This window comes from Gorilla gorilla, chromosome 3 (genome assembly GCF_029281585.2).
Source record: "Gorilla gorilla gorilla isolate KB3781 chromosome 3, NHGRI_mGorGor1-v2.1_pri, whole genome shotgun sequence".
Lineage (NCBI taxonomy): Eukaryota > Metazoa > Chordata > Mammalia > Primates > Hominidae > Gorilla > Gorilla gorilla.
This window is the reverse complement of record NC_073227.2, coordinates 11,004,295-11,017,952: the sequence shown is the minus strand read 5'-3', so window position 1 is coordinate 11,017,952 and position 13,658 is coordinate 11,004,295. Positions and strand designations below refer to the sequence as shown.

The window sequence follows — 13,658 nt, the reverse complement described above, 5'->3', positions numbered from 1 at the left end:
GCAGGAAGAGGGGCTCACAGGAACTGAGCTGAGTAGCTTCCCAGAGGCAACCCTGCAGGCCCAGGCCATGGGGGCCCCTGAGTGGGCAGTGAGTCTAGCCTGGGGCACAAGGTAAGGGCACCAGCAGGGCCACTCCTACTCCTTCCTTTGGAGGTTTATCTTGATTGCCAGGAGTGGACTGGGTGAGACTGGGGACTTCCCCTTGGTAAAGGAACATCTCCAGGGCCTCCTCTCCCCACAGGAACGGCTTCCATCTCCCCTGGGCCTCCAGGTCTTCTGCACACAGCTGGCACCTAAGTGGGCTGCTTGTGCCACAACAGCCTGTCTGTCTGTCCTTAGGAAGACAAAGTGGATCCCTTCAAGTCCTATCAGAAGGGAAAAAACTGGGGGGCCCCTCAGCTGCACTCAGGCCCCAGCAGGCCTCTCCATGGAGCACAAGGCAGGGCCCTAGCAACTGTGCTGACCCCTCTGCCTGGGGGTTCTGCCCTGCCCTGGAGTTTGCCCCAGGCCTGCTGGGGAGGCAGGAGAAGGCAGCAAGGGCAGCATGAGGGCAGCAGGCTTGGGGACCCCGAGAGATATCTGGACCCCAGAATCCACCAGGAACTGATCTGTCGCTTCCTCAGCTCCCTCCACCCTCACCCCTACTCCGCACTCTTGGGATCTGCAGAGAGGCCAAAGGCCCTGCAGAGTCCCCACAGGACTAGAACCACTGACGCAGCCCCAGCCAGCATGTAGGCTCCAGCACAGAAGGGCCGGCTCTGCCCCATTCACTCAGCCAGTCCTGAAATGGCCTTCAGCCACCCGCCACGTGTCAGCTGACTGGCATGGAGGGAGCCCAGGCTGGGGCTTGGGCAGTTGGACCACGTCTGTTCCTCCCCGCGAGGCTGTGGGGCCAGCCTGGGACTTGGGGCTTCTCCGAAGATCTCATCCGAACACGGAGTGATTACTGACACTCATAGAGCTTCTGGGAGCAGGAAGGGGAATGTGGAGCTCCCGTGCCCGTGGAGGCACCTGAAATGGGGTGCAGATGCCATTCAGGGCCCCCAGAGCCCCCCATCCAGCCTACCTCATCAGGGGATCGATCCAGTTCTCCTTCACGTGGGCCGGCTCGTAGATGAGGCTCCACTCGTCCTTGATCCATGAGCACAGGTGCAGGGGGTTGAAGAAGAACCTGAGGAACTGGGGTGGATGGGGGCTGTCAGGGGGCCGGAGCCCTGGGCCCAACCCCTCACCGGGCAAAGCCCCCAGCACCCCCAGTGAGCTCCCTGCCCCCAAGGCCCCCAGCACCCCCAGTGGCTCCCTGCCCCCAGGGCCCCCAGCACCCCCAGTGAGCTCCCTGTCCCCAAGGCCCCCAGCACCCCCAGTGGCTCCCTGCCCCCAAGGCCCCCAGCACCCCCAGTGGCTCCCTGCCCCCAGGGCCCCCAGCACCCCCAGTGAGCTCCCTGTCCCCAGGGCCCCCAGCACCCCCAGTGGCTCCCTGCCCCCAGGGCCCCCAGCACCCCCAGTGGCTCCCTGCCCCCAAGGCCCCCAGCACCCCCAGTGGCTCCCTGCCCCCAAGGCCCCCAGCACCGCCAGTGAGCTCCCTGTCCCCAAGGCCCCCAGCACCCCCAGTGGCTCCCTGCCCCCAAGGCCCCCAGCACCCCCAGTGGCTCCCTGTCCCCAAGGCCCCCAGCACCCCCAGTGGCTCCCTGCCCCCAAGGCCCCCAGCACCGCCAGTGAGCTCCCTGTCCCCAAGGCCCCCAGCACCCCCAGTGGCTCCCTGCCCCCAAGGCCCCCAGCACCCCCAGTGGCTCCCTGTCCCCAAGGCCCCCAGCACCCCCAGTGGCTCCCTGTCCCCAAGGTCCCCAGCACCCCCAGTGGCTCCCTGCCCCCAGGGCCCCCAGCACCCCCAGTGGCTCCCTGCCCCCAGGGCCCCCAGCACCCCCAGTGAGCTCCCTGCCCCCAGGGCCCCCAGCACCCCCAGTGGCTCCCTGCCCCCAGGGCCCCCAGCACCCCCAGTGGCTCCCTGCCCCCAAGGCCCCCAGCACCCCCAGTGAGCTCCCTGCCCCCAAGGCCACCGCGCAGGGTGTGCTTCTGGGACTGTCACCACGGAACTCTGATGCTGGTGCTGGAGGCCTGGACCTTGGCTCCCCTTCCAGCTGGGAGGAGCAGCCCCCGGGGTCCCTGGGTGGGCTGCCGTGGGGAGGGGGTGCCTGAGAAGCTGGCGGCACATCCTCAGCTTGGAGGGCCTTGTCCAGTCAACTTCCCGAAAGCCAGTTGGATGGGGAGCCGAGGGTCTGGGGCTCCATGGTGACGGCCCCAGAAGCACATCCTGAATGGTGGTCTTGGGGGCAGGGAGTTGACTTGGGAGGTGGCCGAGGAGGCACGGGCTGAGCGGGGGTAATGGTGGGCAGGATGGTGGCTTCTGTGTGCCAGCCAGGCAGGGCCTGCAGTCACTGCTGTGCCTCCCCAGGGTGGCCACCCTCCCCAGCAGCCTCCCCTCGGGCCTCCACACCCTTCTCTTCTCCATGCAGAGGAAACCAGGGATCCCTCTAGAGCCTTCCGCAGCTGCTTCCACCCCCTTTCCCACCCCTTCCCATTTCAGCTGCATGCTGTTACTGCTTCCTCCCTCAAGGGGGCCATTTTCCCTGCCCCGAGGCTGGGGTCTCTACTTACCTTCCTTCTGGCCACCCCCATTTGGGAGCAGACCTTTTGTGCTTTCCTGAGTCCCCTGGGACAGACTCAGCACTGGTCCCTGCCCCCACCCAATCCCTCCATCTCCAAACCCCATCCCCACACTCAGCATCTCAGCTGGGGTGCTCCCACCAGGACACAGCCCTGTATTGAGGCCCCCATCCTCACTGGGGTGTGGTGGGACAGCCCTACCCGGAACCTGCTGGAGTTGGGGTGGGGCTTTGCGGTGGGTCTGACTCCCCCTCTGCCAGCGGGCGGATTCCCTGGAGCTGTGGGGCCATCAGCCCCCTACAGGTGTCTCAGGGCCACTCCCTGCAGAGTGAGGAGCGCCACCTCCTGGGAGCCACACCATGTCACCGCCCACCACTCCTGACCATGGTGGTGCCAGCACCCAAGGTGTGGCCCAGGGGCTTTCCTGGAGAGGCCACAGGGTGGCGTCCCAGTAGCTTGCTCCCCTTCTTCAAGGCCCAGGCTGGCCTCTTCCTGGAGCCCCGAGGCAGGAAGAAGGACCCCAATGGGATGGGCACGGCCCAGCGGGGCATGGGGTGTGGGATGGAGGGAGGCAGTCTCTTGGGCAGTTCCCTTGGGGATTTATGTGGGCTATTCCCATGGATCTGTCTCCAGAGGCTCTCTGAGTTGGTAAGTGTGCAGGCACCAGTGTTGGGGGCACCACCCTGTCCCCAACGGTGCTGTGTGGCCAGCGCCCCAAATTCCTAGGGAGGCCCTGCAGCAGCCCCTGAGCACTCTGTCTTGGGCTGGCGCTTTGGGGCTCTGCAGGCCGAGATTGATCCAGGGCCACCTCCACCACTGTGGGACCCAGGGCAAGACAAAACATGGATCTTTGTTCAACAATTTTTTTTTTTTTTTTTTTTTTGAGACAGAGTCTCGCTCTGTCGCCCAGGCTGGAGTGCAATGGCGCCATCTCAGCTCACTGCAACCTCTGCCTCCCAGGTTCAAGTGATTCTCCTGCCTCAGCCTCCTGAGCAGCTGGGATTATAGGCGCGTGCCACCATGACCGGCTAATTTTTTTCTATTTTTAATAGAGACGGGGTTTCACCATGTTGGTCAGGCTGGTCTCAAACTCTTGACCTCAAGTGATACACCCACTTCGGCCTCCCAAAGTGCTGGATTATTGCGCCCGGCCTCAACAATTATTACTATTATTATTATCATTTAGGAAGGGGTCTTGCTCTGTCACCCAGGCTGGAGTGCAGTGGCACAATCATGGCTCACTGCAGCCTCAGACTCCTGGGCTCAAGTGATCCTCCTGCTTCAACCTCGTGAGTGGCTGGAATTACAGGTAAGCACCACCATGCCAGGCTAATTTAAAAAAAATTTTGGCCGGGCGCGGTGGCTCACGCCTGTAATCCCAGCACTTTGGGAGGCTGAGACAGGTGGATCACAAAGTCAGGAGATCGAGACCATCCTGGCTAACATGGTGAAACCCCGTCTCTACTAAAAATACAAAAAAAATTAGCCAGGTATGGTGGCGGGCGCCTGTAGTCCCAGCTACTCGGGAGGCTGAGGCAGGAGAATGGCATGAACCTGGGAGGCAGAGCTTGCAGTGAGTGGAGATCACGCCACTGCACTCCAGCCTGGGGGATAGAGTAAGACTCCACCTCAAAAAAAAAAAAAAATTTTTTTTGTAGAGTTGGGGTTTTGCTCTGTCGCCCAGGCTGGTCTCAATCTCCTGGGCTCAAGCAAACTTCCAGCTTTGGCCTCCCAAAGTTTTGGGATTACAGGCGTGAGCCACCATGCCCTGCCTGTTCAGCAATTATTAAGAATGTCAACCTGGGCACAGTGGCTCACGCCTGTAATCTCAACACTTTGGGAGGCCAAGGCAGGCGGATCACCTGAGGTCAGGAGTTCGAGACCAGCCTGGCCAACATGGTGAAACCCTGTCTCTACTAAAATACAAAAATTAGCCAGGCGTGATGGCACATGCCATAATCCCAGCTACTTGGGAGGCTGAGGCAGGAGAATCACTTGAACCCAGGAGGCAGAGGTTGCAGTGAGCCGAGATTGCACCACTGCACTCCAGCCTGGGCGACAAAGCGAGACCCCGTCTTAAAAAAAAAAAAAAAAAAGTGAAGATAGTAATAGAAGAGCAGACACCAGTGCCCTCTTGTTTCCAGGGTTTGGTTTCTGGTTTCTGGTGTTTGGTTTCTGGTTTCCAGGGAAGCTGGCCCCAACTCAGTCTCCAGGTATCTGCCAGAAAATGCCATCAGTTTTGCTGCTTTTTCATTAAAATGAAGGCCTTGCTTAAGCTAACTATACAAATGTGTATGCGTCATGAATTATTTACGTTTCCGTGTAGATGGAAAATGTGTCATTGATGTGTACAGTGCTGGCTCGGGGCTGCACTCTCCCTCCTTTCACCTGTTAGGTGGCTGAGGTGCTGTGTGAGCCGCCGGTCCCAGGTCTCTGGGGCTGCAATCCTGGTGGGCTCTGCCACTCCAGGTCTCCCACTTCTCCAGGCTTGGAACACCCCCTGAAGAGCTAGCTGCTTCCTTTAAGAGAGACCTCGAAGATCTGGGCCCAAGGGCTTTCCCACTCACTTCTCCAGGGAGTGGCTCTCCTTGGCTGGAAACTGTCCCCTCCATGCAGAGTAAGGAGGAGCAAGCCAGTGGCTAAAAGCCTTGTCTGGGAATTGGCTGCGCTACCCTCTTGCTGTGTGACATTGGGCAGATTACTTATCCTCTCTGTGCCCCAGTTTCCGCAACCCTGGGATGAGTACCATGTAGGAGCAACCTCACTGGGTCGTTGTAAGAATGGAGCAAGAACAAGCACCATGAGTGTTCGGGAAAACCTGGCAGTCAGTGTGAGCAGGCAGCAGCCAGCAGCGAGCAGCAGGCCCAGGCCCAAACATTTTGGTCCAGAGGCCTGTGTGTGCCAGCTTCCCACGCAAGTGGCCCCAGGCAGTCAGGGGCGTGGGCTCCTGCAGGCTCCCCCTCGGGGTGCCAATCCTCATAACTGGCCCTGAACCAATTCCCTTGGACCCCTGAAGCTGCACAGGGAGGAGAGGCTGTTCTGGGCCTGGGGTTTGATTATGAGTCAGAAGAGGCCCCCGAGGAGCGGAATCGGATTTCCCCAGGACAAAAGCAGCGCATTCACCCACACTAGTTGGTGCGCATTGGGTTTTTTGTTGTTGTTGTTGTTTCTTTGTTTTTTAGAGACGGGGTCTTGCTCTGTCACCCAGGCCCAAGTGCAGTGGTTCAATCACTGCTCACTGCAGCCTCAAACTCCTGGACTCAAGTGATCCTCCCGCTTCAGCCTCCCAAGCAGGTGGGACTACAGACGGGCGCCAGCATGCCCAGCTTGCTACTTCTTTGAAATACAGAAGAAAACCACCAGAGTTTCTTTCATTAAAACCAACCAGAGGCCGGGCGCGGTGGCTCACGCCTGTAATCCCAGCACTTTGGGAGGCCGAGGTGGGCGGATCACGAGATCAGGAGATTGAGACCATCCTGGATAACATGGTGAAACCCCGTCTCTACTAAAAATACAAAAAAATAGCCGGGCGTGGTGGCGGGCGCCTGTAGTCCCAGCTACTCGGGAGGCTGAGGCAGGAGAATGGTATGAACCCAGGAGGCAGAGTTTGCAGTGAGCTGAGATCGCGCCACTGCACTCCAGCCTGGGCGACAGAGCAAGACTCCGTCTCCAAAAAAAAAAAAAAAAAACCAACCAGAATGACGAAAGGTGGGCGAGGATCAGATGGACCTCACCCGTGGCCCTCGTGGCCTGGTGGACAGGTAGGGGTGGCTCACCTTGCACATTTTATCCACGGGCTGGGACTTGATGATGTTACAGAACAGCTGGAAGCCGAGTTCCTCCAGCAGGAATGTGGCTAGGTAGCAGATCACTAGAAAACAGGGGGTCTGTCAGAGGCTAAGGGACGTCACAGGGGCACCAGGGACACGGCGGGACTGGAGCCGAAGGCCTCCACCGTGTCGGGGCACACAGCCACAGGAAAACCCCCACCCTTTTGGCGCCCACCTGAAAATGATAAGCGAACACAAACAACATTGTCTTAGAGTGCAATGCATTTGTGGTTTCAAAGCACTTTGACAAATAATCCCATCTGATAAGCTCTCAGAATTTGCAAAGGCTCCCCAGGTAAAAGTGAAATCATTTTGGACTTGTTTGTCGATTTCTGAGCAGCTGAATCGTCACCTCAAGCCGGCTAGAATGTGAATAAACCTGGGCCCGAGTTTCCTCCAAGGCAGGAACTGTAACGGGCCCCTAGCCTGCGGCCTGGACATGCTGCGCATCATAAGGCTCCAGCTGGGTGGCAAGGGGTCGGGACAGGAGCCTAGCTCAGGACTGGCACCAGCTGCTCAGCTCAGTCTCCTAGTACCCTACAGCGCTTGCCCCGCTCCTCTCCCTTCCTGGACGGGGGCAGCAAGACCCTGTGCAGGGCCTCAGGGCTGCCCCGATCTCCCCCCAGCAGCACTGGCCACCTGGCTTGCAATGGTCGCCCTGCCCCATGAAAGCAGATGGCTGTCAGAGGCTGCAGGAAGGCCAGGCAGCGAGTCTCTTGTATTTAATCCCCCACAGGACTGTCCAGATGGCAGCCACAGGGTCCATCTTGTCCAAAGGCCTCGGGGTCAGTGGTGGCTAGGGGTCAGCCTACGGAAGGCTCTCGTGTTGTCCAGGCTGCCTTTGGGAGCTGGATGCCCTAAACTGGGGTGGCAGAGCCAGGTCTGTCTGCCCTGGGGCATCAGTTTCCTGTCTGCAAGGTCCTGGTCCGCCTGGTAAGGACCAAGTGAGGTGAGGAGCTGGGAAGCCTCCAGTGCAAGGGCAGGAAGGAGGAGCTGGCCCCGCCCGCCCACTGCCTGCCTGCCAGGCCTTTCCGCAGAGAGCCTGAGTGAACCGTCTCTACGGCCTGGCCCTGGGGACCAGCCAGGCACCTACCCTCGAAGCGGCTGTGGTCAACCCGCAGGCAGAGTCGGCCATCCTCCACGTAGAAGGCATCCACCACGACGGTCAGCAGCTTCCGGTACTCGAGGCACCCAGACAGAACCTCCAGAACAAAGCTCTGCTTCTGGGGGCTCAGAGCCTGGAAGAGAGACAGCCGGTGGGGGGCCCTGCCTGGGCCGGGAGGAGAGGGCAGCGGTGGGGGTGGGAAACTTGGGCAAAGGCATGGGTGGAGCGGCCCCGGGGCTGCGAAGGGCCTGTTAGTGGGGCCCCCAAGGCAGCTGGCAGTGCCTCCCCACTCAGGAACTGGTCCCCAGATTCTCCTGGGTTTGCCAAGTGAGGTCAGGGCAAAGACAGAAATAAACGAAGATGATGAGGCAGTGCAAGGAATGACACAAGGGACAAGTGCTGTGCGGTTCCAGCTAATGAGAACAGGCTGCCGCATCCAGGCAGAGCAGAGAGTGCCAGGGGCCAGCGGGCATGAGAGTCGCCTAATGCAGACAGAGCTTCAGTTCACTCGGATGAAAAGCTTCTGCAGATAGAGGGCAGTGATGGATGCACAACAGCGGGAATGTGCCTAACCCCACGGAACTCTACGCTGAAAAATGGCTACAGTGGTACATTTTATGTCATGTGTATTTTACCACAATAATATTTTCAAATGAACTCATAAAGGTTTTCAAATGAATGAATTAAAAAATAACCAAAATGAATGATGCATGAGCAAGGAACATCTCTGCAAGAGCCTGTCAAGTGTAAACTTAGCTGGGCGTGGTGGTGCATGCCTGGAGTTCGAGGTGGGGCAATGGAGTGGGACCCTGTCTCACAAAGCAGAAGGAATCTCATTGTTTTAGTCTGGATTTTTAAATTAGCAGTGAAAATTTCATATATCTATATATATCTATATATATAGATAGATTTTTTTTTTTGAAGGGTCTCACTCTGTCGTCCAGGCTGGAGTGCAGTGGCAGAATCACTGCTCACTCTCAGGCTGCCTTCCCACCTCGGCCTCCTGAGTAGCTGCTTCCCACCTCGGCCTCCTGAGTAGCTGCTTCCCACCTCGGCCTCCTGAGTAGCTGGGACTACAGATGCACACCACCATGCCTGGCTCATTTTTTAATTTTTTGTAAAGACTGGATCTCACCATGTTCCTCAGGCTGGCCTCTAACTCCTGGGCTCAAGCAATCCTCCTGCCTTGGCCTCCCAAAGTGTTGGGATTACAGGCGTGAGCCATTGTGTCCAGCCTCATATGTTTTCTGAACACTTGTATTTTTCTGTGAATTATCATTATTTAATAATTAATTTCACTTACAATGTGTTCTATGATACTGTAAATTATTAAATATAATTGGCTAAACTTTTTTTATTGGGATAACATTTTTCTTAGTCATTTTTATAAGGTCTCTATGTTAAGGCTATTAACATAGCCATAAATATGATAGTTATTTGTTGTACGTTTTTAATTTGCCTTTTAACTTTGTATAAAATATTTTTGGGCATATAGAGCATGTAGGAATTTTACTTTTATTTTAGATCAAATCTATCTTTTCCTTTGTGATTTTTTCAGTTGCTTTTTTTTTTTTTTTCTGAGACGGAGTCTTGCTCTGTCGCCCAGGCTGGAGTGCAGCGGCACCATCTCAGCTCACTGCAACCTCCACCTCCTGGGTTCAAGCAATTTCCTGCCTCAGCCTCCCGAGCAGCTGGGACTACAGGCTCCAGCCACCCATGCCCGGCTAATTTTTCGTATATTTAGTAGAGATGGGGTTTCACCATGTTGGCCAGGCTGGTCTAGAACTCCTGACCTCAGGTGATCTGCCTGCCTCGACCTCCCAAAGTGCTGGGATTACAGGTGTGAGCCACCGCACCCAGCCCTTCAGTTGCTTTTGTACTAAGATAACAGGGTAACGAGCTAACCTGAAGCATTCTGCACAAGCCACATGACCTTGTGGGGCCTCAGTTTCCACACATGTGAATGAGAACAATCTGGGTACTGCTCTGCAAATAGGGCCATTCCCACGCCCTTCTAGCGTCGTCCCTGCAGTGCAGGGGCTGGAGGCCTGAGAACTACAGGCTTCAGCAGCTCTGCCTCTGGGGATGTGGGTGCAGCCTGGGCTCTGCTAACAAGATATACACTTATGGGAGAAATGGTAGGGCAAGGTTTGGGGATGCCCCTTTTCTTCAGCTCCCCAGGGGTGGTAGATGCTGGGCTTCCCAGAGCCTTCTGCTCGCCCCTGCCTGTCCCACCCGATGTGGTGGGGAGCTGCTCCCTGCAGTGCCCTGACCAGCTGGGAGCCGGGACTGACCCAGCATGAGTTCCTCCAGCCCTTGCAACGGCTTTAAGCACAAGGTTCCCCGTGTTAAATTTAAATCCCTTTCTCTTGGGAGTGCCAGGACTGGCTTTTGGGCTCCTGCTGGAATGCCAGCTGGTAGCAACATTCTCCCGGGGACAGCCCTTTGTTCTAGGGCTCCGTTGTGGGTGCCTCTTTATCTTCTCAACCTCCACATATTGGAGGGGCTCAGGGTGCAGTTCCCCTATGGTGACGTTTGTTCATTATCCACTTTCTGAGTGATCTCAGCCAGCTTCGAGGCTGACAGCATTCTGATTGCCAAACGGATACCCCAGCCGGCCCCGCTCCCTGAACTCAATCCCTGAACTCAGAAACCTCGATCCTGCTGCCGCTGGGCCTTTCCCGGATACTGCGGCGGACGTCACATGAATGTATCTGAAACCAGCCTCCTGGGCTTGGCCCAAGCCTGCCCCCGCCAACCTCGCGGCGCAGTAAACGTGGTTCCTTACTCCCAGCGTGTCTCTCGGTTTGTCTTCCTGGCCCTTCGGCTGGGGGACCCCGGCTGCTCTCCCTGCCTCTCCTCTTGCTCCCCTTCAAGTCTCTTTTTGACCCAGCAGTCAGGGCAAGGCTTCTCAGATGGATGTCGGGTCAGGCGTCCTTCCTCACCGTGGCCAGCGAGGCCCTGCATGGAGGTGCCCAGCTCCCTCAGAGTCCCCAGCCCGCCCTGGCTGTTCCAGTCACACTGGCCTCCTGTTTCCTCATCAGGGAACTGGCTTCTCCCTCTGCCTGCGACCTCCTCCCGGCATACTCGCCCCACGGCTGTGAGGACTGTGCTTCTGACCAGCCCTCGCGGGACATGGCCTGTCCCAGTCACGGCATGGCTTGTTTACTGTCCCTTTCTTGGCTAGATGGCCACCTGGGCGCTCACCAGAGAGGAAAGGGAATGCCCTGCCTCCACATAGATTGCGGGGACCCAGTGACATCCTGTGAGTGAGGCTGGGCATGGAGAGAGCTCGATGGGTGAGGGCTCCCCCACTGAGCTGCCGTGAGGGGCTCCTGCGGGGGGCTGGCTCTGATCTCAACAGCCAGGCTGGCACCTCAGTTTCCCTCTCAGCTTCCTGCAGTTGCCAGGCTGTACCCACACCGAGGGCACTGGTCCCCCCCTGCCCCGTGTAACTGACGACATCTTGTCAGAGGAGCCCAGGAGCCAGGACAGACCCTTCCGAGAGCAGTGAGTCAGCGTGGCCGCTGAGGGTGATGACTTTGCGGGACGATGCTGACAACCTCCTCCGGCCTCCCCGGCTCAGGCACCGGCGACTCCGCTTCTCATCAATGACGTCTGTGTTTGGGAAGTGTGAGCATGCATTTTTCATAAGGTCGGAGCCTTGAGCCCTACGCCATCAGCCCCAGGCAAGGCAGGTTGGGCAGGGCCACGCTGAGCTGGAGGGTCCTGGAAGCTGCAGAGCTGAGTGAGGAGCCAGTAAATGATATCCCAGTCCACGCCAGGCTGGGCCAGGCCCACGGCCAGGTCCTTGCCACTGATGCTGGGCTGGCGGCCGCCAGGACATGCGGTGTCCAGCCTATTCACAGAGAGGGGCCTGGGGCCTGGGGGTGGGGGCAGGGGGTGACACATGCCTCAGGGGTGCTGGACCAGGTCCTTCTGACCAGGCCAGCAGAGATGGGCCTAGGCCGGGTGGGTTCTCTTTCCCAGAGGAGACAGGAGAGGCCCTTGCTACAGGAGTGGGCTCCTAATGGGGAACCAGCCTCAGTTGCTGAGACCGGCCTGTGGCTGCCCAAGGGTCTCTGAGTTTGTGATAAAATCTTGGGCCTTGGTCAAGCTCAGGGCTCCTCAGTCCCCAACCAGGGAGAGCAGCAGGCACTCAATAGCAAAGGGTCCAGCATTCACAATCGCTAGAGACTGCTGCAGGGGTTTCTCAGCACCTCCAGAAGTGCACTTGTCTGCTGGACTCACAGGGTTGGGGAAGAGCTAGACCAGGTCCAGGCCGGCACAGGTGGAGGGAAGGGTGTGGGGCCAGGAGGCTAATTAACAACAGGATTTGTGATTCATGTCACCAATACCTGCTCATCAGTAATGCAAAGCCTGAAGTCAGTTAGAAAAGTAGGCAAAGGAAACGGAGGCTGCAGGGCCGCACTTCTCACTTAACAGAAAGAATGCCGTCCTGTTGGGCATGGTAATATGCCCAGCTAAAACCATATTTTGCAACTCTCCTTGATGATAGAGCCATGTGACAGTTTTAATCAGTAAAATGTAATGACAAATTGCTAGGTGTGGCCTCCAAGAAAGCACCTTGAAAGGAAGGCAGATTCAGCTGGCACATGCCTTATACTGTTTGCCTTTCTCCTCTCCTCACCTGGGATATAGATGCAATGCTGGAGGTAGGGCAGCCATTTAGTGACTATGAGGCAACAGTACATGTTAAGGATGGCTGCATGGAGAGGAACTGAATGAGTTCTTCATGGCATCATGGAGCTGCTGAACCCACTCTAGACTGCCTGTCTGCAGACTGCTTCTCATATGAGCAAAGATACCTTTAATTGATTAAAGCTACTGCTTTTATGGATTTTGTTGTATCCAAACACAGTTTCCTAACAGACACCGGTCCGAACAGATGGTTCAAAGTGAAATACATCTTGCTTCAAAACTTAGGAAAATATAACAAGAGAAATGATGATTATAAATACACAAAGCTGGCCAGGTGCGATGGCTCGTGCCTGTAATTCCAGCTACTTGGGAGGCTCAGGCACGAGAATTGCTTGAACCTGGGAGGTGGAAGTGGCCATGAGCTGTACTGCAACCTAGGTGAGGGAGTGTCTCAAAAAAAACAATAATAATAAAGTGACTTTTCCCACCTATTTGACTGGCAAAGATAATAATTTTTGCCTGCACATGAGGTTGGGGAGGGTGTAGGGGAACAAGTGCTCCCTACCTGCCCAGGAGAGCAGCAGTGGATCTCCATGGAGAGCCAATTGGCAATCCACACTGAAAGCACGAGAGCCAATTACTCTCATAGCAAGAACATGTGTCTTCTTGGACTTGACCTTGGGTGCACCCAAGATGCAAAGGGACAGGTGGCCAGTCAGTCCCACAGTGGTTTGTAACAGATCTCACCTCTAGATCCTTAACTTAATTACATCTGCACAGACCATATTTCTAAAGTCATATTCATAAGTAACCAGGGGTTAGAATTTCAACAATTTTTTTTTTTTTGAGACAGAGTCTTGCTCTGTCGCCCAGGCTTGAGTGCAGTGGTGCGATCTCGGCTCACTGCAACCTCCGCCTCCCAGGTTCACACCATTCTCCTACCTCAGCCTCCCGAGTAGCTGGGACCACAGGCACCCGCCACCACGCCTGGCTAATTTTTTTGTATTTTTAGTAGAAACGGGGTTTCACCATGTTAGCCAGGATGGTCTCGATCTCCTGACCTCGTGATCCACCTGCCCCGGCCTCTCAAAGTGCTGGGATTACAGGCATGAGCCACCACGCCCGGCCAACATTTTTTTTAAGAGCCAGGATCTTACTCTGTTGCCCGGGCTGCAGTGCAGTGGTGCAATCATAGCTCATCATAGCCTTCAACTCCTGGACTCAAGCAATCCTCCTTCCTTAGCCCCCGAGTAGCTGGGACTACAAGCACGTGCCACTGTGTTTGGCTAATTTTTACATTTTTTATAGAGAAAAGGTCTCGCTGTGTGGCCTAGGCTGGTCTCAAACTCCTGGCCTCAAGCAATCCTCCTACCTCAGCCTCCCAAAGTGCTGAGATT

At 56.6% G+C, this 13,658-nt stretch overlaps 1 protein-coding gene across 1 annotated transcript in view; it reads right to left on the bottom strand.

The window, feature by feature from the left end:
- The window catches only part of CFAP99 (cilia and flagella associated protein 99), a 43,909-nt gene that overhangs the window by 18,762 nt on the left and 11,489 nt on the right, over positions 1–13,658 (bottom strand). Inside the window, exons 3-5 of the mRNA XM_055384375.2 lie at positions 7,588–7,732; positions 6,441–6,535; positions 1,067–1,179 (exon numbers count right to left, since the gene is read on the bottom strand). Of these exons, the coding sequence (XP_055240350.2) occupies positions 1,067–1,179; positions 6,441–6,535; positions 7,588–7,732 (353 nt within the window). The remainder of the gene's footprint in view (positions 1–1,066; positions 1,180–6,440; positions 6,536–7,587; positions 7,733–13,658) is intronic.